The following is a 24952-nucleotide window of genomic DNA, read 5'->3' as shown; positions in this document are numbered from 1 at the left end:
TCTTCTGGGGCTTATTTACTGGGTATAAGAACTTTAAGCTAAAATATGCCAGTATTGATGGAATTTAGACTCCACCTTTTTTAAACTTCAGCCACACCCCCTTTTGCCTTCAGCCACACCCACTATTGGGTTGTCACCTCCAAGATGATGATGATGATGATGATGATGATGATGATGATGATGATTATTATTATTATGTATTTATTTATATAGCACCATCAATGTACATGGTGCTGTACAGAGTAAAACAGTAAATAGCAAGACCCTGCCGCATAGGCTTACAATCTAATAAAATCATAGTAAAACAATAAGGAGGGGAAGAGAATGCCAACAGGTACAGGGTAGGGTAAGCAGGCACAGGGTAGGGTAAAACTAACAGTATAAAGTCTGCACAACATCAAGTTTTAAAAGCTTTAGGAAAAAGAAAAGTTTTTAGTTGAGCTTTAAAAGCTGCGGTTGAACTTGTAGTTCTCAAATGTTCTGGAAGAGCGTTCCAGGCGTAAGGGGCAGCAGACGAAAATGGACGAAGCCGAGCAAGGGAAGTAAAGGCCCTTGGGCAGGCGAGAAACATGGCATCAGAGGAGCGAAGAGCACGAGCGGGGCAATAGTGTGAGATGAGAGAGGAGAGATAGGAAGGAGCTAGACCGTGAAAAGCTTTGAAGGTTAACAGGAGAAGTTTATATTGGATTCTGAAGTGAATTGGAAGCCAATGAAGAGATTTCAGAAGCGGAGTGACATGGTCGGAGCGGCGAGCCAAGAAGATGATCTTTGCGGCAGAGTGGTGAACAGAAACCAACGGACTGATGTGAGAAGAAGGAAGGCCAGAGAGGCCACTTCTCTGAAATGGAATTCCTCCCTTGGGATTCTGCACTCCTGCTTTAGTTCCGAGATTGAGCATGGAGGAAGGACTAGATGTCCTTCAAGCAGTCAGAGTGCTAAATGAGCTGTAACTCCTTTAGGATTCCGACCTCAGAGCCACCAGCCTCTACTGCTTCCATGACTGGCTTTGACCTATGTGAATTTGGAGATTCATCCTCAGGTGAAACTTCTGAGGAAATTAGAGAGAAGCAGGAGTTTTAATCAGGGTGGGGAGATGTCTCATGCCCTGAAGCTTAATTTTAGGATGAACGGGGATCAATAAGTAAAACTACCGCAGGGCCTTTTTAAAAGCCTGATTGCAGCAAGTTCTTGAAAGGGGTCACAGTATTGGGTAGGGTGGGTTTAGCCTTTCTCTCCCCCACCCCTGTAAATACCCCCATGATACAACTAGGTTTGAAAAAAGTCCCATTTGGCACCACCTCCCTCCTCAACCCCGCGCTTTCCATCTCCTGGGGTGGCGTCAGGTCTTTCTCTCTCCCTCTCTCTCTCTGTGTGGCTTTTTTTTTTTTAAAAAAAAAATTGGTGCTAAGTTTCTACAATGTTTTCATCCACAGGACAGCGACTCTAAGGGAGCCGGTGGGAAGGAGCTGCCTGCAATGTATGTCACAACCATCTTGGTAAGGCAGCTCAGCGATCCTTATTCTGCAACTGAGCAAGTTGCTGGAAAGTGGCTAAAATGTAGGGTGACCCTATGGAAAGGAGGACCGGGCTCCTGTGTCTTTAACTGTTGTATAGAAAAGGGAATTTCAGCAGGTGTCATTTGCATGCATGCAGGACCTGATGAAATTCCCTCTTTATTACAACAGTTAAAGCTGCAGGAGCTTTGCCCTCTTTAGCTAGAGCAACCAGATATAAAATGACACCTGCTGAAATTCTCTTTTCTATACAACTGTTAAAGATACAGGAGCCCTGTCCTCCTTTTCATATGGTCATCCTACTAAAATGGCAATATGGGTGTGGACGCTAAAGGTGGATGGATTTTAAACATTTAAAGCCCTAAACGGCTTGGGGCCAGGCTATCTGAAAGAACACCTCCTCCCATATGTGCCTGCCCAGACCTTAAGGTCATCCTCAGGGGTCCTTCTCCGTGAGCCCCTGCCAAAGGAAGTAAGGCAGGTGGCTACCAGGAGGAAGGCCTTCTCTGCTGTGGCACCCTGGCTGTGGAACGAGCTCCCTAAGGAGGTTCGCTTGGCACCTACATTAGATGCTTTTAGACGCCAGGTGAAGACCTTTTTATTCTCCCAGCATGTTAACAGTCTATAAATAAATTTTAACTTGGTGTTTTAAATTTGTAATTTTGCATTGCTGCTGTTTTTATCTGGTTCAGCTTTTATATTGTATGTTATATTATGGTTTCATACTGTTGTTTTATACTTTGAATGTTTTTAATTTTTGTGAACCGCCCAGAGAGCTCCGGCTATTCGGAGGTATAGAAATGTAATAAATAAAATAAAATAAAAATAAACATCCCCCCCATTTCAAATGTTTGGGAAAAGACAAAAACCCTCCCAAACATCTGGATGTCTGGGGGGCATGTTCAGGGGTTTGACATTTCTTACATGTTATATATGACATGGTGAGGATTTATTTTATGTTTTTTCCCCTTTCATTTTCAGCTTGAATTATTGGAGGGGGGGGGATAGGATGGCCCTTAATGAAATTTCAAACACATCCACTTCATACAATTTAACCAAACCATGCTCCCAGTACTCTTCTAATATTAGTAGTGAAGTGAGTCAGAACACAAAGCTTGGGGCCCTCTGCCCTGTGTAATTCAAGCACTATTCAGCCCCCTCTTCCAGATATCCAGAATTTTAATCTCTGAGTGATGATGGAGGTGTTGGTGATGATGGGTGAATCTCGTCAATAGTTCACATGAACACTCAGGCACAGTGTAACCCAGAGATTGCCTTGCTACAGCTGGTGACGTTCATTTTGAAGCCATGATAACATATCCTACAGAATATATATTTTCTTGTATGTATCTAACCCAAAGCACAAAACTTTGGCCCATAATGAAATTTACAAATAGTATGTATAGTATGGAGGCAGGGCTATCCAGCCTAAAGGAAGTCAAAACCATACTTAAGTTCAGCTGCAATCTGCTGCTTGTTGGAGCAATGTACAGACAAGCTTGTCTGGCTTCCAGCCCCAGCATCACTTGGAGGTCTCCATGGACCTCTTCCCATTACTGCCTTTCAAGGAAACCTGACTTGATCCAATATAAAGACCGAGTCCATAATCGAACCCGGTAACTCATACTTCATAGCATCGACCAACACGCAGTAGTCACTGTGACAGAGGCAGAATAAAACAGAGATAGATTTTGGCTATTTTCAGGATCGGGCGAAGAACAAGGATAGCATGGTGCAAAATTCAATGGGGTTCCTCTGTGCTTCCAGCTTTCAATTAAAAAACAAAACAGCAACTCAAAATGCCCTGGAACAACACATCTCACTGTAGCAATGTTCCAGAGCATTATGTGATTTTAAAAGAGAGGGCTACAGCACAGAGGAACACTAATGACTTGCTTCCCATTAAATGCAAAAGAGAAGTAATTTGATACTGTCCCTCCCCACATGAAAAAAATATGCAAAAAGTTCCCTAACTGATGACACAACTACAGAGGCCAGAAGTGAGGTCAGGTGATCCATAAAGCTCTGCTTGTAGGTGTGATGTTTCGTTTCACATGTGCTTGGTGAAGGGTCTGGGTAACAGGCCTATGTGGGCATGTTCTTTTAGCTAGGTTTCCCTTGCCTCCTCCATAGGAAGACCCCTACGTGATGGCCAGAGGCACCGAGCTAGAGGGATACTGCATTGACCTGCTGGAGAAGCTTTCTCAAATGCTGCATTTCAAGTACAAGGTGGGCGTTGTGAAAGATGGGAAGTACGGAACCTTGAGTCCCAATGGAAACTGGACTGGGATGATCGGAGAGGTGGTGAGGAAGGTAGGATTTCTCCTGAATGAATCCTCCTTAAACTAGGAGGGTGGGGCACCAGCACAAGTGTTGCGGGTCAGTGGGTGCGGGTGTTGTGTGCATGCGTGTGTGATGGTGTGCAACCAATTTGGCATGATGTATGCCCACCCCAATGAAAAAAAAAAGGGCACCTATGAAGTTGTTTGGGATAGATGTCTTACCAGTTTGAAAACAAAGATGTATTGGGAGGAATCCACACAAAAATGCGTACAAGTTTTTAAATGATGAGGGGTCTGGAAACGAAGCCCAATGAAGAGGGACTGAAAGAACTGGGCATGTTTCGCCTGGAGAAGAGAAGATTGAGGGGAGACATGATAGCACTCTTCGAATCATAGAATCATAGAATAGTGGAGTTGGAAGGGGTCTGTAAGGCCATCAAGTCCAACCCCCTGCTCAATGCAGAAATCCACCCTAAAGCATACCTGACAGATGGATGTCCAACTGCCTCTTGAAGGCCTCTAGTGTGGGAGAGCCCGCAACCTCCCTAGGTAACTGATTCCATTGTCGTACTGCTCTTACAGTATTTGAACAGTGCTATCATGTCTTCAAGTCCTTGAAAGGTTGTCACTCAGAGGAGGGCCAGGATCTCTTCTCGATCCTCCCAGAGTGCAGGACATGGAATAACGGGCTCAAGTGACAGGAAGCCAGATTCCTGGCTTCCTGTCACTTCCTGACTGTTAGAGCAGTACGACAATGGAACCAATGACCTAGGGAGGTTGTGGGCTCTCCCACACTAGAAGCATCCAAGAGGCAGCTGGACAACCACCTGTCAGGGTTGCTTTAAGGTGGATTCCTGCATTGAGCGGGGGGTTGGACTAGATGGCCTTATAGGTCCCTTCCAACTCCACTATTCTATGATTCGGCTAATCCCCTTTTAAATATCCAAGTTTAAATGTCCATTGCTACAACTCCTGGTAGCAAAATCCTCAGCTTAACTCTGCACTGTGTGAAATAGTCCTTCCTTTTATCTATCCTGAACCTGCCACCACACAGCTTCATTGGGTGAACCTGAGTTCTGGTATTATGAGAAATATCCACTTTCTCCTCATGATGAACAATTGTATACACCTCTATCCTGTTCCCTTTTACCCTTTTTCTAAGCTGAAGAGCCCCAAATGCAGTAACCTTTCCTCATAGAGTTGCTCCAGGCCCTTGTTCATTTTGGCTGCCATTTTATGTACCTTTTCCAACTCTACAATATCCTTTTGGGTGGGTGGGTGGGTGTCTGTGTCCATGGACACTGTGCCAGAAACAGTCCACCATGGAGGGCTCATCAGACATCATCTCCTCTGCTCTCCCGACAGGAAGCAGACCTTGCCGTTGCCCCATTAACCATTACCTCAATAAGAGAAGACGCTGTCGACTTCACTCAACCATTCCTTCACACCGGCATTGGCATTTTGCTTGAAAAGGAAACGTCCCTCGAGGAGGCCTCCATGTTCCACTTCCTGACCCCTTTCAGCAAGGAGATGTGGGGCGGCATCCTTGTGGCCTACCTGCTCTCCAGCCTCTGCTTGTTCCTTGCCGCCAGGTGAAATATCTCTTTCCCCTTGTGGGTTGTTAGGAGGTAGAAGCAAATGGCCATTTGAACCAAGTTGGCATTTACCATGGTGTGCTTGTAAACATGGTAACACCCAGTTGTGAATTCACAAAATAATCTTCACAGAGCTTGGGTTTGTTGTTGTTTACCGTGCCTGCAGCTGTACCTACACATTCTTACACTGTACCTCGTGTGTGTGTGTAAAATTACAATTCTCCAGCTTTTAGCAGGATGATAAGGAGAACCCAATTCGCCAAGAAGTTGCATGCAATCACCTCTTGGTAAATGGCCATACCCACCTTAGGGGGGTAAGCCCCCAAATACACCACCCCCCTTTGCAGGTGGCAGAAATGAGGGACCCATTCCAGTGATGGGGGAGGCTGCAAAAAGTAATTCAAAGGTCTATGGAGGAAGGTAGAGGACTTACCTTGCTTTTGCCTTCTCGTTGGGAGTCCTCCTGGACTCAGAACTAACTGGAGAAGCCCAGGCAGAGGCTAGGAGTACATGGCAGTGTTGACAATCCTGGTCTAAGTGGACCAACTCCATATAAGGCAGCTTCCTTGGCTCCTACGTATGTACTAGTAAGTCTAAAATTACCTAACTGCACAGAATTAGATTGTAAGCCTATGCGGCAGGGTCTTGCTATTTACTGTTTTACTCTGTACAGCACCATGTACATTGATGGTGCTATATAAATAAATAAATAATAATAATAATAACCTGGGGGTGGGTGGGGTTCAGCCAATTGCTTTGAGTAGGGTGACCATATTTTGGAAACCAAAAAGGAGGACAACATGGTCACCATGTTAAAATTATTTTAAAAAAAATAATTTTAAAACCTCAAACTTTTTTTAAAAAAATCCTAAAACTCAATGGATGGACAGATCTTTTTCAAACTTAGCATAGCTAAAGTCCTCGTTAAGAGCAATCATGGTGCCATTTTATCTCTTTATCTTTAAAAATAACTTTTTTTAAAAAAAAATTAAATCCTCAAATTTTAAAAAATTCCTAAAAATCAATGGATGAACAAATCTGTTTCAAATTTGGTATGGCTAAAGCTCTACCTAAAAGCTATTAGGGTGCCAACTTTCAGCTCTTTATCTTTAAAAATGACAATTTAAAAAATAATTTTAAAACCTCAATTTTTAAAAAATTCCTAAAAAATCAATGGATGAACGGATCTGTTTCAAATTTGGTATAACTAAAGCCCTTCCTAAGAGCTACCATCGTGCCAAGTTTCATGTCTTTATCTTAAAAAATGACGGAGTTATAAGCATTTTTGTTAATTCCCATTAGAGCTGCTCTTTGGAAAAATCCGGATTTCCCCCCCTCCGGATTTGTCATCAAAAACCCGGGCAAATCCAGGCAAATCCGGTCATATGGTCACCCTAGCTTTGAGCAAGTCTTTCTCACGGTGCCATGGACATCAAAAGAGCCCTGCTGGATCAGACCATGGGTCCATCTAGTCTGGCATTTGGTTCACCCTGGGGCTGAGCCATTCTTTCTCTCCTGCATGGAGCACCCAGCTTGGGGAATTCCTGCATTGCATCCAGAGGAAGGTGAACGATGCCCTGTTTTTTTCCCTTTTCCTAGAATGAGCCCCTGCGAATGGGATGGAAATGAAGAGAACCGTTTCACGTTCCTGAACAGCCTGTGGTTTGGAGCAGGGTCGTTCACCTTGCAAGGTAAGCCGCCTGAGGGGGGCGCGGCCTTTTGATGCTAGCCTACAGGCTATTTGGGGCTACCGCAAGATCAGGCAACCCTCCAACAAATGGGGGAACCCTGGCCTTTTCTTACCATGGTAAGTGCACAAGCCAAGGGGAGGGCCATAGGGTGACCATATGAAAAGGAGGACAGGGCTCTTGTATCTTTAACAGTTGTATTGAAAAGGGAATTTCAGCAGGTGTCATTTGTGTGCATGTCGCACCTGGTGAAATTTCCTCTTCATCACAACAGTTAAAGCTGCAGGAGCTATACTGCAGCTATACTGTGACCAGATTTTAAAGAGGGCAGGGCTCCTGCAGCTTTAACTGGTGTGAGGAAGAGGGAATTTCACCAGGTTCCCCATATATACAAATGACACCTGCTGAAATTCCCTTTTCAGTACAACTGTTAAAGATACAGGAGCCCTGTCCTCCTTTTCATAGGGTCACCCTAGCCATAAGCCTCCAAACTCAGAGGCTTACGCCCATTCAAAGCAGAAGGGAGGGAGGGAGGCCGGGAAGGCCTGAGGATTCGGCCTAAGCAATCCCCGCCCCTCCCTGCCCTTTCTCTTCCCTTCGAGGCCGCCTTTGCAACCTTGGAGAGGCACCTGGTGCAGGTCTCTCTACGCCAGCTGAGAGCGGCAGGAGGGGGCAGCGCGGAGTCCTGACTAAGGATAACGGGCTCAAGTTACAGGAAGCCAGATTCCGGCTGGACATCAGGACAAACTTCCTGACTGTTAGAGCAGTACGACAATGGAATCAGTTACCTAGGGAGGTTGTGGCCTCTCCCACACTAGAGGCCTCCAAGAGGCAGCTGGACAACCCTCTGTCAGGGATGCTTTAGGGTGGATTCCTGCATTGAGCAGGGGGTTGGACTTGATGGCCTTGTAGGCCCCTTCCAACTCTGCTATTCTATGATTCTATGAGTTACCTAGGGAGGTTGTGGCCTCTCCCACACTAGAGGCCTCCAAGAGGCAGCTGGACAACCATCTGTCAGGGATGCTTTAGGGTGGATTCCTGCATTGAGCAGGGGGTTGGACTCGATGGCCTTGTAGGCCCCTTCCAACTCTGCTATTCTATGATTCTATGAGTTACCTAGGGAGGTTGTGGCCTCTCCCACACTAGAGGCCTCCAAGAGGCAGCTGGACAACCATCTGTCAGGGATGCTTTAGAGTGGATTCCTGTATTGAGCAGGGGGTTGGACTTGATGGCCTTGTAGGCCCCTTCCAACTCTGCTATTCTATGATTCTATGACCGTAGGATTGTCCTCTCATTCTATTAATCCATTCAAGAGGCAGCTGGACAACCATCTGTCAGGGATGCTTTAGGGTAGATTCCTGCATTGAGCAGGGGGTTGGACTTGATGGCCTTGTAGGCCCCTTCCAACTCTACTATTCTATGATTCTATGACCGTAGGATTGTCCTCTCATTCTATTAATCCATTCAAGAGGCAGCTGGACAACCATCTGTCAGGGATGTTTTAGGGTGGATTCCTGCATTGAGCAGGGGGCTGGAGTTGATGGCCTTGTAGGCCCCTTCCAACTCTGCTATTCTATGATTCTATTAGATCAAGTGGGCTTAAGTTAACAGGAAGGTAGTTGTCGGTTCCGTGATCAAACTGCTCTTTCCATCAAGAGGTTTCTGCTGTTGTTCAACGCATTCCCTAGAGGCCTCCCATGCTGAGGGTCTTCATGCAGGGTCTGCACAGCCATCTGTTGAGGGTCTATAGCTCTGAACTTCCTGCACTGAGCAGGGGGTTGGACTAGATGGCTTTCAAGGCCCCCCTCCGCTTCTGCGAGAGTCTTCCAGGGTCACCACCAAAGGAAAGCCGTTCAGTACCTGCCCCCCATCACGAAAACAACACCACACACATTTATACATGGAGCAATGGCATTGAGAAGGCTGAAATACTACATTTCATGTAGTATGTTAAGGAAACGAATTGCTGTCCCCAATTTCCTTTCACGTTTTTCATTTCATTTCATTTTTTGTATAAAATAAGAGAATTTTAAAAGTTAAAAATATTGCCATGTATCGTGTGTGTCAAATACAGCATCTCCCAAAATGGCACCCTTCAGATGTGTGCAACTCCCAAAATTCTTAACAAGAATGGCCATTTTTTAAAATACTGTTTTTAATTGTTAGTTTTTGATTATTTATTTTTCTTTTTATTGTTTTATGTCATTTATTTTTATTTGTTGAATTTGTAAAGAATATTTCTGTTTTTCATTATTTTATGTCGTTTATTTTTATTTTTTACGTTTTATTTTTTAAAATATATTTTGATTTTTCATTATCGTTTTTATTGATTGATTATTTAATATTATTGTTTGAAAATGAAATAAATAAAATCAATATTATTTTCATTTCACTCCTTTCTTTATTAATTAAAGTAACTTCAAAAAAAAAATCTTTCCCAGGCCTAACTGGTTGTTCACGAAATACTGGCTCAGTTCAGACAACACATTAGTCAACTCCACTCACCGGTTGGGTTTTTAGGAGGTGCTCCTCACACAGCATGTTCTAGCTCCACCGTTGTGTGACCGTGGAGTTGTAAAATCCATTGCGACTTTTGATTGACAGTTCCTCCATCCTCTCTCCTGCCCTGGTCCTCCTGATGGTATCCCATCAGCCATTGCTGCAAAAAAACAATCCCGGTGGCTCTCCTTTCACCACTCTTGCCAGGGAATTCTGTCGCAAGTGGGAAAAGTCAACACAACGCAACAGAGAACTCCACAGAGCACAACACGTGCTCAGAGGAGGGCAACCAGGATGATCAGGGGTCTGGAAACAAAGCCCTATGAAGAGAGACTGAAAGAACTGGGCCTGTTTAGCCTGGAGAAGAGAAGATTGAGGGGAGACATGATAGCACTCTTCAAAGACTTAAAAGGTTGTCACACAGAGGGGGGCCAGGATCTCTTCTTGATCCTCCCAGAGTGCAAGACACGGAATAATGGGCTCAAGTTAAAGGAAGCCAGATTCCGGCTGGACATCAGGAAAAACTTCCTGACTGTTAGAGCAGTACGACAATGGAATCAGTTACCTAGGGAGGTGGTGGGCTCTCCCACACTAGAGGCATTCAAGAGGCAGCTGGACAAGCATCTGTCAGGGATGCTTTAGGGTGGATTCCTGCATTGAGCAGGGGGTCGGACTCGATGGCCTTGTAGGCCCCTTCCAACTCTGCTATTCTATGATTCTATGATTCTATGAACACACAACACAATGGTTGTGCAGGAACTCTACTCTACACAGCGTGGATATTCAGCGTGGAGTGTTTTCTTTCCCTCCAGAGAACACATTTCTCATCGGTGCTGTAAAAACTCCACCGTGGAGTTCTAAAACCACCGTTGAAAAACGTGTTGTCTGCTCTGAGCCACTAATACAAGTTTTGGATGTCTGCTTCAAAATTTTTTTTTAATTAGGAACCTAGTCTTCACATTAGTGCAGAGAAGGGAAGGGCCATCGCTCAGTAGCAGGGCGCCTGCTTTGCGTGCAGAACTGCGGGGTCTCCAGGTAGGGATTGAAAAGTATCTTGCCTGAAACCTGGAGAGCTGCTGCCAGTCAGTGTCAACACAACTGGGCTAGATGGACCAAGCTTCCAATGTCCCTAAAAGGAGTGTCCCATCTGCCTACTAAGACTGTGGCCCAGAATAGTTCTCCAGCTGCAAGGGAGTAAGTTTAACTAAAAAGCAGTCTCAGCAGTCTGCATTCCCAGGCCTTCAGCACCTTTGATGCCGTCTCTGGTGGTGGTGGCTGCTAACCCTCTTCTTCTCTGCCTTTGCAGGCACAATGCCCCAGCCCAGGTCTCTCTCCGTACGGATAATTTCTGCCATCTGGTGGCTGTTTAGCATTGTGCTGCTGACTGCATACATTGCCGGCTTCAGCTTCGTTTTGGAGTCAGGATCCGAACAGCTCTCCATCCAGAACTTTGAGGATCTGGTGAAGCAGAGGCAGCTGGAATTCGGCACCATGGAGGGCTCGTCCACCCTCATGTACTTCAAGGTGTGCTGGCCAGGGCCCTTCTGTCGCTCGCAGACGCAAGAATTGGAGGGCTGGTGTCACACATGCAAGCATGTTGCTCATGACCTCATCCCTTGAGGATATTTGTATTTATCATAGTTACGTGCTGTTGTGTTGTTATTGGTGCTAATTTTACTTTATAAAGCAGGCAGGGGAGGGGAACTTTTTCCAGCCGGATCAAATGCACTGGGTGGAAGGAACATCATCATTATCATCATTATCATCATTATCATCATTATCATCATCATCATCATCATCATCATCATCATCATCATCTTTTAGACCCATCATTGTCACTTGAGGCTCAGGTGACCTCAGTGACACGGAGTGCCTTCTACAAACTCCGGTTGGTGGCCCAGCTACGCCCCTATCTAGACAGGGATAACCTGGCTTCAGTTGTCCATGCTCTGGTAACCTCCAAGTTAGACTACTGCAATGCGCTCTACGTAGGGCTGCCTTTGAAGACGGTTCGGAAGCTGCAGCTCATGCAAAATGCAGCGGCCAGATTGATTTCGGGAACCAGAAGGTTCGACCATATAACACCTGCTCTGGTCCGCTTGCACTGGCTGCCTGTATGTTTCCGAGCCCAATTCAAGGTGCTGGTTTTGACCTATAAAGCCTTACACGGCTTGGGACCACAATACCTGACGGAACGCCTCTCCCGACGTGAATATACCCGGTCACTACGTTCAACATCTAAGGTCCTCCTCCGGGTGCCTACTCCGAGAGAGGCTCGGAGTGTGGCAACGAAGGACAGGGCCTTTTCGGTGGTGGCCCCCAGACTGTGGAATGATCTCCCTAATGAGGCTCGCCTGGCGCCAACGCTGCTATCTTTCCGGCGCCAAGTTAAGACTTTCCTCTTTGCCCAGGCATATGGCGGCACATCCTAATTGCCCACATGTTTAGTTTTTAAATCGGTTTTTAATGTTTTATGTGTGTATGTTCTGTGTTTTAGAGTTTTAAATTTTGTACACTTGTTTTTACCTCAATTTTAGAATTTCTGTAAACCGCCCAGAGAGCCCTGGCTATGGGAGCGGTATATAAGTGTAATAAATAAATAAATAAATAAATAAATCATTATCATCATCATCATCATCAACACAATATTTATATACCGCTCAATTATCTAACACAGATTCCAGAGTGGTGAACATAGGTATAAACAGTAAAAGAAAGACGATTAAAAAAGCAAATTAAGATTGTTCAATTTAAAAACAAAGGACCCAGAAAAACAGTGGCTAGTCAGTTGAGGAAGGCTTTTCAAAACAGAGTTGTTTTGGGGAGGCGCCAGAAGTAGCCTAGCGTTGGCGCCTGCCTGACCTCCAGGGGCAGAGAGTTCCACAGAGAAGGGGCCACTACACTCAAGGCTCTTCTCTTGGTGGATTGAAATCGGGCCACGGTCTACGTGGAACCACCAGGAGCATGCCCTCCGATGACCTCAGTGATCGGGCAGGGTGGTAAGGGAGAAGGCGCTCTCTCGATTTTCCTGCCCCCTCCTTCCTATGGCAGCACCCCCCCCCCCAAAAAAAAATGTTTCCAAAAAAGTCTGGAGGCCCTGCTATATGGAGTGAGCTGTGATGAGGGGAGTCCTCAAAAATTGGACAGAGGGACCTTCTGCAAGAAGAGCCTTTCCACTTATGGAAGGCGGATCCTAGATCCAACTCAAGGGACCTGTTGGGAAAAAAGAGGTGGCCACCGTACTCAGCACCACGAACATGGCTGAGTACATGATGATTCAAATGCAGGATTTTTAAGGGTGAAGAACTCAAAGCCCTTGGCCAGGATGGACAAATCTGCCAGTTTCAGTTTTCCCCACATTCCTCTTGTTTTAAATCTTGCATTCCATTTATGTAGAAATTGGGGGATTTCAATTAAGTTCTTGTGGCGCAGAGCGGTAAAGCAGCAGTTTCTGCAGCTGAAACTCTCCCCACGGCCTGAGTTCGATCCCAGCGGAAGCTGGTTTCAGGCAGCCGGCTCGGGTTGACTCAGCCTTCCATCCTCCCGAGGTCAGTAAAATGAGTACCCAGTTAGCTGGGGGAAAGGTAATAACGGCCAGGGAAGGCAACGGCAAACCACCCCACTATAAGGCCTGCCAAGAAAACGTCATCGAAAGCTGGCGTCCCTCCAAGAGTCAGTAATGACTCAGTGTACTTGCACTAGAGGTTCCTTTTCTTCTTCTTCTAAAAAAAAAATGAACCTCACTAGCTTCTCGCCCCCATCCTATTGACGCCCCCACCTGTGGCTCTTTTTAACTCCAGTGGCTTGTTTACACACACAAGGGACACATTTGTGTGCAAAGTGGGCTGCCTCTGTCCTTCCTTGTGCAAGTGAGATATTGTTGTCGCTGCAGAATTCCAAGAACCCGATCCAGCAGATGGTCTACGAATCCATGAACAAGAAGAAGGACACAGTTTTTGCAAAGAATTACCAGGCAGCAATTCAGCGTGTACTGGATTCAAATTACGCTTTCATCGGAGAGTCCATCTCTCAAGATCTCGCTGTTGCCAGACACTGCAACTTGGTCCGCTCTCCGGAAGTCCTAGGGGCCCGGGGTTTTGGCATTGCTACACCAAAAGGTAAGATAGCAAGTGTTAATGTTTTTGTCTGAGATGTTCTTCATTGCAGTCTAATTGGTTTTAAGCAATCGTTCTGCCTTTTGGTCTTGAAGTTTCCCATTACTTTGGCATGTGCTTCTAGCCATGCCTGCTGGTTCTCTTAGATATTTCAAATTACTCCTAGATTTTGAATCTCACTATGGGTAGAGTTTGATTTGGTGAGCTGGTCACCGGTACACCTAGGGGTGACCATATTACACCAACTTTAAAATCTCTTCACTGGCTGCCAATTAGTTTCCGGGCAAAGTATAAAGTGTTGGTTATCACCTTTAAAGCCCTACATGATTTGGGTCCAGGCTACCTGCGGGATCGCCTTCTCCCGTACAATCCGCCCCGCACACTCAGGTCCTCTGGGAAGAATCTACTTCAGTCAGCAAAGACTAGGCTGACAACCGTAACCCAGAGGACCTTTTCTTCTGCAACCCCCAGACTCTGGAATGGCCTGCCGGAGGAGTTTCGTTGGCTTAATACTCTCTCGGAGTTTAAGACAGCCATAATGACTAGTCTCTTCTGGTAGGCCTACCCAGATGAATTTTAAACCTAAGAATTTTAAGATGTTGTGACTGTTATTTTAATATTGTGTTGGTTTTATTTGCTCTTTTAACCAATTTTATGTATTGTATTGTATTTAATGTTCCTCGCCTTGATCCAGAGGGAGAGGTGGGTAATAAATAAATAAATAAATAAATACTGTATATGATGATGACAATTATTATTAAAGAAATGTATTAATGTAATACAGCCTACCCCAAACTCATGCCCTCCAGATATGTTGGACTACAACTCCTATAATCCCTAAGTATTGGCTATTCTGGGTGGGGCTTATGGGAGTTGTAGTCCAAACCATACGGAACACATGAGGTTGAGGAAGGCCAGTGTACCACCTTTATTAGGACGAATTAAAATGTCTTAAGACAATCTGGGAGCTCTTGAATTCACCTTTACTGTTTTACTCTGTACAGCACCATGTACATTGATGGTGCTATATAAATAAATAATAATAATAATAATTTTCTTCTGGTCAGATATTAAGCAAAAGCAAAAATTTAATTAAAAAAAAAACCAGGGTCAGGGATGGGGGGAATAAAGCTTTCAAGGCATGATAGAAAAGCCAAGGCTGCAGTTTGAAATATTTATGGTGAGATGGAGAATAAGGTATTACGCAGCCTTAATTTGGTTAGGCTGCAAATAGTGCAAAACAGAATGTACCAAGAGCTCTGGGATAGAGAAGCGTTGGCCTCTGTCCCTTTGAAAATATAAACAGCACTTATTCGGATCTGGTTTTTTAGCACTAATTGGAACACAGCAGTACCTCCTGAATGTTTAATCTGTTGTCAGCCTGGCACCTCCAGTTTGTCTTGAGACTATTAGAAACTGAAAAAAATGGACTTTTACACCACGCACCTCATCTTCCTCACTCTCCTTTTGGGTTTTCACTCCAGCTTAACCACAGAATTCTGACACACTCAAAGGTATAGATGGCTGCCCCGGGGATGGCGGGATGGGTTCAGTTCACATTTAAATGCAAACTTTTGTACTTTGCACTTTCAAATCACTTTGCAAACTGAAACTCAGTTGTCCTTCAAAATTCACACTTGTACACATTTTGCAATGGAGTTCTCCAATTTTTTAAAAAAGAAAAATGCACGTAAAAATGTGCATGTTAGAGATGTTCAAAGATGTTCATTCAAATCGTGGACTGAAATTGAGAGGTTCACCCATCCCGACTTGAACACTTGCTCACAGCTTTCTGGCATTTTGCATTGGTCCTAATGAAGAGATTTATGTTTCAGATGCTGTGTAAAATTTGGCATTGACTCATTTCGGGTTTTTTTTTTTTAAAAAAAGAAAACGTTGGGCACATTAGAAATGAAATGAAATAAATAAATATGCTATGAGGAAGACTTGGGGAAAATAAGTGAATAATACCTGATGAACCACTGCACTAAGCCATGATGGTTAAGTGTTCTGAGCTAACCATGATGGCTTAGCATGTCACCTGAATGGTGTTTTTCCTCACCATGGTGGCTACATAACCATGGTTTAACCACCCTTACTGACCATGCAGTGCAAAGGGTTTAGTGGCCCTAACTGTGGCTTCGTTGTCTGAACAGGCCCCAATGGTTAACCTTGGTTAACCAGGCGCTATTATAGAGCTCCTTGGCAAGAGGAGCCAAAACAACTCTGCCGCTCCTACTGGATCTCTATGGTAGAAATGGGTGATCTCAGCAGTGCCATCCATGTGCATGGAATCAAATTGTCATGGTTCAGGACAACTGCAAATAATTGCATTTTTTGGCCAGTTTTTTTTTTTTACTATTGATGTTTTTGGAGTCTTCCAGAAGGTTAAAGTTAAAAAAACACACCAGCTGCTGCAGCTCTGGCCCTGTAACATTCTGCCTGATGTTAGGTGGTTAGGGAGCAGTTAGGTTAACCATGCTGCAGAGGGTGGTTAAGTGGTCGTCTGGCAGTGGCACACGTAGTAGTTCGTGTTGACCACTATGCAGAGCAGTTAGCCTGACCACCCTTCCCCAAGTGTCATCTGAACAGGGCCCATATGGTGGTCACCAGACTCCATACCTGAGCAAAAACACTCTTACTCCTAATCTTCCATGGCTAAATTGGCATGGATTGGAAATTGGATATCTGCCTTCTATGCGAAAAAGGGCTCCTTCAGTCTGCAGGAGGCTCTGCTCCAGGAAGGTGTCTTGGCATGATTTTGGGATTTTTCTCCTCTTCCCCGTGCACCATGGCATCCCCTGACCTTCTGTGCAGCATTTTCAGGTGTCTGGAGGGGCTTCTTCTTCCAACCAAGTTACACATGCTTAACTCTGGATCCAACCCAGAGGGGTGGGGGAGAGAATAACCGCCCAGAGAGCTCCGGCTATTGGGTGGTATAGAAATGTAATAAATAAATAAATAAATAAATAACACACATTATCCAGTTTCTAGCCTGGATTTGGGTGTGCACAGCCCTCTCCCGAGAGGTAAGGAATCCTTCTTGGTTGAGCCAAGAAGGGACAACTTCTTTACTATTCCATGTTTGTTCTTAGGATCCTCCTGGACTAATAAACTGTCGGTGGCTATCCTGAAACTTGGAGAATCTGGTGAACTTGATTACCTCCGGAGCAAGTGGTGGGAAAGCAGTTGTTCCCAGGAAGGTCATGACCAGTGGAGCCCCCTGAAACCGCAAGCTCTGGGAGGGATCTTCCTCATACTTGCACTGGGCCTTGTGTTGGGAATGATTGTCGCTGTGGTCGAGTTATCCAAAAAAAGTCGGCGCACAGCTGAACAGGAGAAGGTGAGCTAGGCATCGCACGCGTCTGATGTGGTCCACAGGTGCTTATGCCAGGATGGATTTGTTGGTCTTTAATGTGCTTCAATTTTTGTGCTGCAGTAGATGAAAATAGCAAGCCTTTGCATGTGGGATGTCTTGACACCTTTTCAACTTATTGAACTCTGGCCATTAAGCTAGCCATACCACCGGTCCTCTGCATTCCTGTTATCGTCAGGTTGCAACAAGGTCTGGTTTGGTTCACTAGTTGTTTTGTGCATGGAAAGAGGTTCTGTGTACCTGGGAGAAGGTGATTTGCTTGTATAACGTGAATGGCCCAAAGGTTCCGTATTCTGATGTTCTACCCTTGCCTTAAATTGCGAAGATTAAGATCTTAAAGCTGTTGTCAGTGTCTAGATCTCTAGGAAGCAGGTTGCATTTAAATTAAGGCTGTGCTTTAAAGCAGCAAGAAAAATGGTTGAATATTCTCCCTTTTTCTTTGTTACCATTCCTGCTTCCCGAGCTGGAAGTAGGCAGTATTTTTCCTCAGGAAAACAAGAGCATGATGGATTTCTCCTTCACAGCCCTTTCCCCATCTTTTCCTTTCGTAGAAATCCTGCTGCCCTGTGTTCACAGAGGAGTTGAGCCAGCGATTGCGGACGAGAGAAGTCAAGAAGCAAGAGAACGCAGGGAGAACAAAGCCGTGAGACGATGCAGGCGAAGCACGAGGCCAAACTTTAATGAACTTCCCCCTGCTTAGTTCTCTCCGACTGTGCATTCTGTAGCAAGGCTCCCTTGAGCGTCTCATAACAGTAGGGGATGTCTGGGGAAACCTAGTGTAGCTTCCTTGGAATAACAAATCCTAGAACCCTAACCCTCTCTCGCTCTACGTAACATTGCAGGCAACTGAAACGTTCAGGGGACTGCAAGTGCCTGGGTTCTGGACTCCAATAATTCTAGTGTTCAAGGGTGCAGGTTACTGATTTCTGTAAATTGCAAGCCTTAGCAAGATGACCAGGGCCAGGAGTAGTCATTTGGAAGCTTAGAAAAAGCTACACAAAGCAGCGTTCACAGCTTTAGGTGAACAGCAATTCGCTGTGTATGTGCGCATTGAGGGTGGGGGGACGACGACACAGAGTTGAACGTAGAACTGAGCTTCCTGATTCCTTTTCAAGAGCAAGTTTCTAGCCCCTAAGAGCATGAAAACATTTGGGAAATGCCCAATACCATCTCCGAGGGATTGCTGAAGAGTGGTGCAGCGCTTCACTCACCTTGCTCTTCTGCGAGAGCAGCAGGAGCAGAGCGAAATTACGCAAATTTGCTTGGTGTGCAGAATTTATGCAGGTTACAGCTTTTTCTTAGCCCAGAATTTGATTTAGGGTGGAGTACATGCCGCCCTAAAAGTGGCCCTCTGTTACCCATTCAGCCACGCCATTAACAAGTTATTCAAGGTGGAAAGCCGCCCCCCCCCCCCACTTCCTGGCATTACAAGGTACGTCTTGCAGTTGAAGCTTAGAAAGTGAGTATGGAAGGGGTTAACAAGGGTTGCTTCTACCCATGACAGCTGTGCAGCTTTCTTAAGGGGCTCCAAATCACATTGAAGTTGGCAGATTCCAGCTGGCTTATTCTGTGCTGGACTGGGTCCAAAAAGTGCCATCAGCTCTTTGTTTGACCTAAACTAGAACCTCAAAGGTGTGCATTTGAGCTTGCTTGCAAACGGCAGCAGAGTGACGGGCGTATCCAGGGGGTGGGAGAAAAGGTGTCCCGGGTGGGGAGGGCTCACCCAGCTTATTTCAGGTGAAGTTTACTGAGAATTTCAAAATAAAAGGGCAGATTAAGTTAGGCAGCAAGCTAGTGTCACTCCAAACAAAAGCAAAGACCACCCACCACCCCAGGGCTAGTCTTAAAGATGCTGTATCTCAACACGTAGAAATCTCGTCTACAAAACCCTCACTCCCAAGCCAGCCAGATTTTCTTTTAAGAAGGGGGACAGCCAGCTTGCGTGACAAAGAATTAGCCGTGTTTTTATGTATTACAAATCAACTAAATAAAAACGAGTCGTGACCAAACTGTCTCCCTGTATATCTACTCTTAGGTCAACACCTTCCATTTCCTAAAGGGTAAGCAAGAAAAAGGACTTCCAGGGGCTAAAGGAAGAGACGGAGAGCTTAAGTCTTCCATCAGCATTTTGGGGAGGAGCTTTTAATTTAATTTTTTAGAAATGCTGGACATCTTGTGAGGTTACAGCCTTATGAATCTTCATCTGTGGGGCTGCAGGATAAAGGATATCTCCACCCTTCCGCACTTTGTTAGGGAAGATGCCATTATTATTATTATTATTATTATTATTATTATTATTATTATTATTAATTTATATAGCACCATCAATGTACATGGTGCTGTACAGAGTAAAACAGTAAATAGCAAGACCCTGCCGCATAGGCTTACATTCTAATAAAACCATAATAAAACAATAAGGAGGGGAAGAGAAAGCAAACAGGCACAGGGTAGGGTAAACAGGCACAGGGTAGGGTAAAACTAACAGTATAAAGTCAGAACAAAATCAAGTTTTAAAAGCTTTAGGAAAAAGAAAAGTTTTTAGCTGAGCTTTAAAAGCTGCGGTTGAACTTGTAGTTCTCAAATGTTCTGGAAGAGCGTTCCAGGCATAAGGGGCAGCAGAAGAAAATGGATGAAGCCGAGCAAGGGAAGGAGAGACCCTTGGGCAGGCGAGAAACATGGCATCAGCGGAGCGAAGAGCACGAGCGGGGCAATAGTGTGAGATGAGAGAGGAGAGATAGGAAGGAGCTAGACAGTGAAAAGCTTTGTAGGTCAACAGGAGAAGTTTATATTGGATTCTGAAGTGAATTGGAAGCCAATGAAGAGGTTTCAGAAGTGGAGTAACATGGTCAGAGCGGCGAGCCAAGAAGATGATCTTAGCAGCAGAGTGGTGAACAGAAACCAACGGACTGATGTGAGAAGAAGGAAGGCCAGTGAGAAGAAGGTTGCAGTAGTCCAACCGAGAAATAACCAATGCATGAACAAGAGTCTTGGCAGAAGAGACAGACAAAAATGATCGAATCCTGGCAATATTATACAGGAAAAAACGACAGGATTTAGCTACTGCCTCAATATGAGGAATAAAGGAGAGCGAGGAATCAAATATAAAGCCAAGACTACGAGCTTCCTTGACCGGAGTAAGCGTAACATTATTGACAGTAAGAGAGAATGAGAGATGAGGAGAAGGTTTAGGAGGAAAAACAAGCAATTCAGTCTTTGCCATATTAAGTTTCAAACGACGATGAAGCAACCAAGCTGAGATATCTGAAAGACATGCCGAGATACGATCGTGGACATCAGGAGAAAGATCCGGAGTATCAGCCCAGTGTGGCAATTCCCCATTCCAGCCCACCCAACAGCTGCTTGGCATCTGGGTCTCTCTCCCTCGCTTTCTACATGCGTCTGTCTAGCCCAGGAATGCCCTAATGTCACGTGACTCTGAGCCGAAGTTCAACATGCCTCTGCATGCACTCCATTCCAGCAAGAGGGACCTGTCTCGGCCTTGGCAGCCCCACTGTATGGTGAGGAGGTGGCAGAAAGAAAGAGGGAAGGGGGTGACCGACTCATAGTTGGCCCTACTCGCTGCTGTCTTCAGCCCGCGCGCCATCAACGTGCAGCCCTCAAGGGACAAGCCATGAGGGAATGTGGGCCTTGGCAGGAAAAAAGCTTGCCCTTCCCGGGTCTTGCCCAAGGGCAGGAAACCTGGTGCCCTCCAGGTGTCTTGGAACACAGTCCCTGTAATCTCTGACCATCCTGATTGGAGACAAGGGGAGTTGCAGTCCAAACATCTGCAGAGCACCAGGTTGCCTAGGCTGGGGCTAACTCTATGTAGGTGTTCTACCTGTGTGTAGGTGCTAGATGAAAGAAGGGGGAGTGGGGAGAAGTGCACGTGCTTCCCCTCCCCCCCCCCCATATACACACACATATATCAGGGCCTTGCTACCTTCCATAGGCAGAAGGCAGCAGAGAGCTTCCAGGGACAGAGGAGGGTTTCTGCTGTAACCATCCACCGACTGTGGCCTCTCCCACACTAGAGGCCTTCAAGAGGCAGCTGGACAACCATCTGTCAGGGATGCTGTAGGGTGGATTCCTGCATTGAGCAGGGGGTTGGACTTGATGGCCTTGTAGGCCCCTTCCAACTCTGCTATTCTATGATTCTATGACTACACATGCAGAGGGCTTTTCTCCACTCCCCATTCTTGTCTGTAGGCCATATTTGTGCTTAGGATACCTGCATATTTGGGGGGGGGGGGGCATGTGCCGGGGAAGGCTGTGCTGGCATGTTCACTTGTGCAGCCCACCTCTCCTCTAACTGGTCAAGGATCTCCTTTAGCATGGCTGGATTACGCACACTTTTGATTTAACGCTCCCCGCCGTTGATTAAGCAATAGACTGTATGTATGTGAGCGATTAGGTGTGCTTGCTAAGGATAAGTCGCTCCTGGAAAAACTTCACATTCCAACTTTAAAATCGCCCAAGCCGGCTAGCATTACATCCATTTTCATCTTAGCAATGCAATATTTAGAAAAGTCATTGATTGGCAGGCCTCAGAACCCATGAGGCTGGAATTCGTTCGCTCCGCTTTTTGTCAGCATGTTAAAAAGTGTTCAGTTCCTGCCCCCCCAAGGTAACAGATCAGGTGAACATAACCCTGCTGTATTGAAACAATTACCTAGACCAGCTTTCCCCAACCTGGTGCCCTCCAGATATGTCCAACAGCAGGTTGGGGCATACTGACCTAGACAAAATTAAGTATCTGTAACACAATGGAAGGAACAAATGGTGCTGCAACCATTAAACAATGACCTGCTTCCCTCCCTGATGATTGCTTCAGGTTCCTGAAGCAACTCTCTCTCTCTCTCTTACACGCAAACACACACACACAGGTTGTTCTAAGCAAAAACACAAAACCTTACTCACTCAGAAACCAGACTGCTTTCAGCTCTTTAAAAACTCTATTTGGTATCTGCCACGTAATGGCTGGCGTATATTTAGGCCAAAATATAAAAAGAGATTTAATTGACATTTAAATATTGCAATACAAATGTCTCACAGAACAAAAAAGAAAAGAAAATCAAGTCTTTTCCCATCACAAATACTGCAGCATTAAAATAAACACTTACCCCCCCCCAAAAAAAACCAATATGAGAGATAGATGTCACTTTAAGTCACAAAAGCACAATATAAATACAGAATTGTGTGTGTGAACTCATTTTCCCTGTGGTAATAAAAATACATTCTTTACAATTAGAAGTAAAACTAGTGCAAGTCCTGTTCCGGCAGCCGCCGCACCCGGCGCTCTCCCCCTTCAGTCCCTCCTGCTCCTCGGCGGCATCATTTGAGGGGCACCTCGTACTTGAAGATGACGCTGAAGAGCTTCCCGCCGAGGCGATCGGCCAGCCAAGAGTTCTTGATGACGGCGAGTTTGAGGCTCTCACACTTGAGGGCTGCATAGTAGTTGGTATGGATGGCTCGTCCCATCCCTTCGATGATGACCAGATCCGTCTTCCGCTCCCGGACCAGGTTGGCCAAACCTTTGTCCAGACGGCTGCGAGAAGGAAAGAGAAAGGTTCAATCTAATCAAAGCCATATAGGCCTCCAGATGTGTTGGATGACAACACCTATCATCCCTAATCACTGGCCAGTCCGGCTGGGGCTGATGGGAACTGTAGTCCAAACCATGTTGAAGGCATCAGGTATGATTAGGCTACCAGTAAGAGGATGTTACTTCCTGACATTGAGCAGGGGGTTAGACTCGATGGCCTTGTAGGCCCCTTCCAACTCTGCTATTCTATGATTCTACGACTGTTAGAGCAGTACGACGATCGAACCAGTTACCTAGGGAGGTTAGCGGGACAGAGGTAGCTGGACAGCCCCCTGTCAGGGATGCTTTAGGGTGGATTCCTGCATTGAGCAGGGGGTTGGACTCAATGGCCTTTTAGGCCCCTTCCAACTCTACTATCCTATGATTCTATGTCCGAGGCCACACGGGGCATCCCAAGGACGGCAGTGTTTTAGTACTATGATCAGCTAAGCCAGGATCTATTTTGGCACAATATAACCCACACAAGCTGTATTTATATTTTATAAAGAGTCTACACGGGGAGTGCGCAACAAAATGTTGCAGTGCACGCTAACCTCGTAGGAGGTGTGCTCCTGTCCAGTGTTCTAGCCACCAGCCAGGCCTCCTGTGAGCAGCTCAAGACGGGCACACCGCTCCCCACCCTGTCATCCATTTTCCTTCTTCAGCTAATACTCAATGTTCCATGACTGCTGGCCCTGCTCAATCCTCATTAGGTTGTTTTGGAGTGCGGTGGGTTTTTTTTAAAAGCCTGTTTTGTACTTCCGTAACCTAAGAGTTCCTCAAAGTATGCGGAGACCTCCCTCGGTTTCTCAGTGCCCCTCTTTATTTATTTATTTAAGGATTTTTATGCCGCCATTCAGCCAAAAAAGGCTCTCACGGCGGCTTACAAAAGTGTTTCTTGACAGTCCCTGCCCACAGGCTTACAATCTAAAAGACATGACACAAAAGGAAAGGGGATTGGGAGGGAGGAGGAGGAGGGGGGAAAGGAAAGCAAATTCAGGCACTACAGTCTTAGTTGGAAAGTTCAGCAGTTACAGGTGACAGCAGGAGGGAGGGGGCTCTCAGCCGGAGCTGGACCCAGGCACGGTGGAGAGGCGCCTGGCTGCTGCTTCCTCCCTCACTGGTGGCCTCTCCAGAGACAGTTGACAGCAGGAGGGAGGGGGCTCTCAGCTGGAGCTGGACCCAGGCACGGTGGAGAGGTGCCCGGCTGCTGCTTCCTCCCTCACTGGTGGCCTCTGCAGAGACAGTGGGTAGCAGGAGGGAGGGGGCTCTGAGCTGGAGCTGGACCCAGGCACGGTGGAGAGGTGCCCGGCTGCTGCTTCCTCCCTCACTGGTGGCCTCTGCAGAGACAGTGGGTAGCAGGAGGGAGGGGGCTCTGAGCTGGAGCTGGACCCAGGCACAGTGGAGAGGTGCCCGGCTGCTGCTTCCTCCCTCACTGGTGGCCTCTGCAGAGACAGTGGGTAGCAGGAGGGAGGGGGCTCTGAGCTGGAGCTGGACCCAGGCACAGTGGAGAGGTGCCCGGCTGCTGCTTCCTCCCTCACTGGTGGCCTCTGCAGAGACAGTGGGTAGCAGGAGGGAGGGGGCTCTGAGCTGGAGCTGGACCCAGGCACGGTGGAGAGGTGCCCGGCTGCTGCTTCCTCCCTCACTGGTGGCCTCTGCAGAGACAGTGGGTAGCAGGAGGGAGGGGGCTCTCAGCTGGAGCTGGACCCAGGCACAGTGGAGAGGTGCCCGGCTGCTGCTTCCTCCCTCACTGGTGGCCTCTGCAGAGACAGTGGGTAGCAGGAGGGAGGGGGCTCTGAGCTGGAGCTGGACCCAGGCACGGTGGAGAGGGGCCTGGCTGCTGCTTCCTCCCTCACTGGTGGCCTCTGCAGAGACAGTTGACAGCAGGAGGGAGGGGGGCTCTCAGCTGGATCTGGATCCAGGCACGGTGGAGAGGTGCCCGGCTGCTGCTTCCTCCCTCACTGGTGGCCTCTCCAGAGACAGTTGGTAGCAGGAGGGAGGGGGCTCTGAGCTGGAGCTGGACCCAGGCACGGTGGAGAGGTGCCTGGCTGCTGCTTCCTCCCTCACTTTGGCTCCGTATCCGTTGGCACTCACCATCTGAATGGGCTAGTGGAGAATCTAGGACAGGGATGGGTCAACACGTGGCTCGTATCCCACAAAGTGCCTCCGCATTCCCTACTCCAGCCTCCGCCACTAGCATTTGGGGGCGTTGTGGTGGCCAAAAAAACCCACGGCCGCTACAGAGGCTTAAAGAGACACATTTCGCTTGAAAATGTGTGTTGTTTTCAGCCTCTGTACACAG

The 24952-nt window shown here is 46.6% G+C and overlaps 2 protein-coding genes across 3 annotated transcripts in view; one reads left to right on the top strand and one right to left on the bottom strand.

Moving 5' to 3' along the window:
• LOC134411643 (probable glutamate receptor) overlaps positions 1-18067 on the top strand; it is a 42414-nt gene extending 24347 nt beyond the window's left edge. Inside the window, exons 4-11 of the mRNA XM_063145529.1 lie at positions 1434-1496; positions 3648-3827; positions 5162-5388; positions 6991-7082; positions 10885-11102; positions 13471-13696; positions 16789-17036; positions 17621-18067. Of these exons, the coding sequence (XP_063001599.1) occupies positions 1434-1496; positions 3648-3827; positions 5162-5388; positions 6991-7082; positions 10885-11102; positions 13471-13696; positions 16789-17036; positions 17621-17716 (1350 nt within the window). The 3' untranslated portion in view covers positions 17717-18067. The remainder of the gene's footprint in view (positions 1-1433; positions 1497-3647; positions 3828-5161; positions 5389-6990; positions 7083-10884; positions 11103-13470; positions 13697-16788; positions 17037-17620) is intronic.
• Positions 18068-22002: 3935 nt separating this feature from the next.
• The window catches only part of PANK4 (pantothenate kinase 4 (inactive)), a 54635-nt gene continuing 51685 nt past the window's right edge, over positions 22003-24952 (bottom strand). For both annotated transcript variants that reach the window (XM_063145190.1, XM_063145189.1), the window contains one exon: positions 22003-22614. In XM_063145190.1, the coding sequence (XP_063001260.1) occupies positions 22401-22614 (214 nt within the window). In that variant the 3' untranslated portion in view covers positions 22003-22400. The remainder of the gene's footprint in view (positions 22615-24952) is intronic.

Source organism: Elgaria multicarinata, chromosome 20 (genome assembly GCF_023053635.1).
Source record: "Elgaria multicarinata webbii isolate HBS135686 ecotype San Diego chromosome 20, rElgMul1.1.pri, whole genome shotgun sequence".
Taxonomy (NCBI): domain Eukaryota; kingdom Metazoa; phylum Chordata; class Lepidosauria; order Squamata; family Anguidae; genus Elgaria; species Elgaria multicarinata.
Note: the sequence above shows the minus strand (reverse complement) of the source record. Positions and strands in the feature narration are given on the sequence as shown.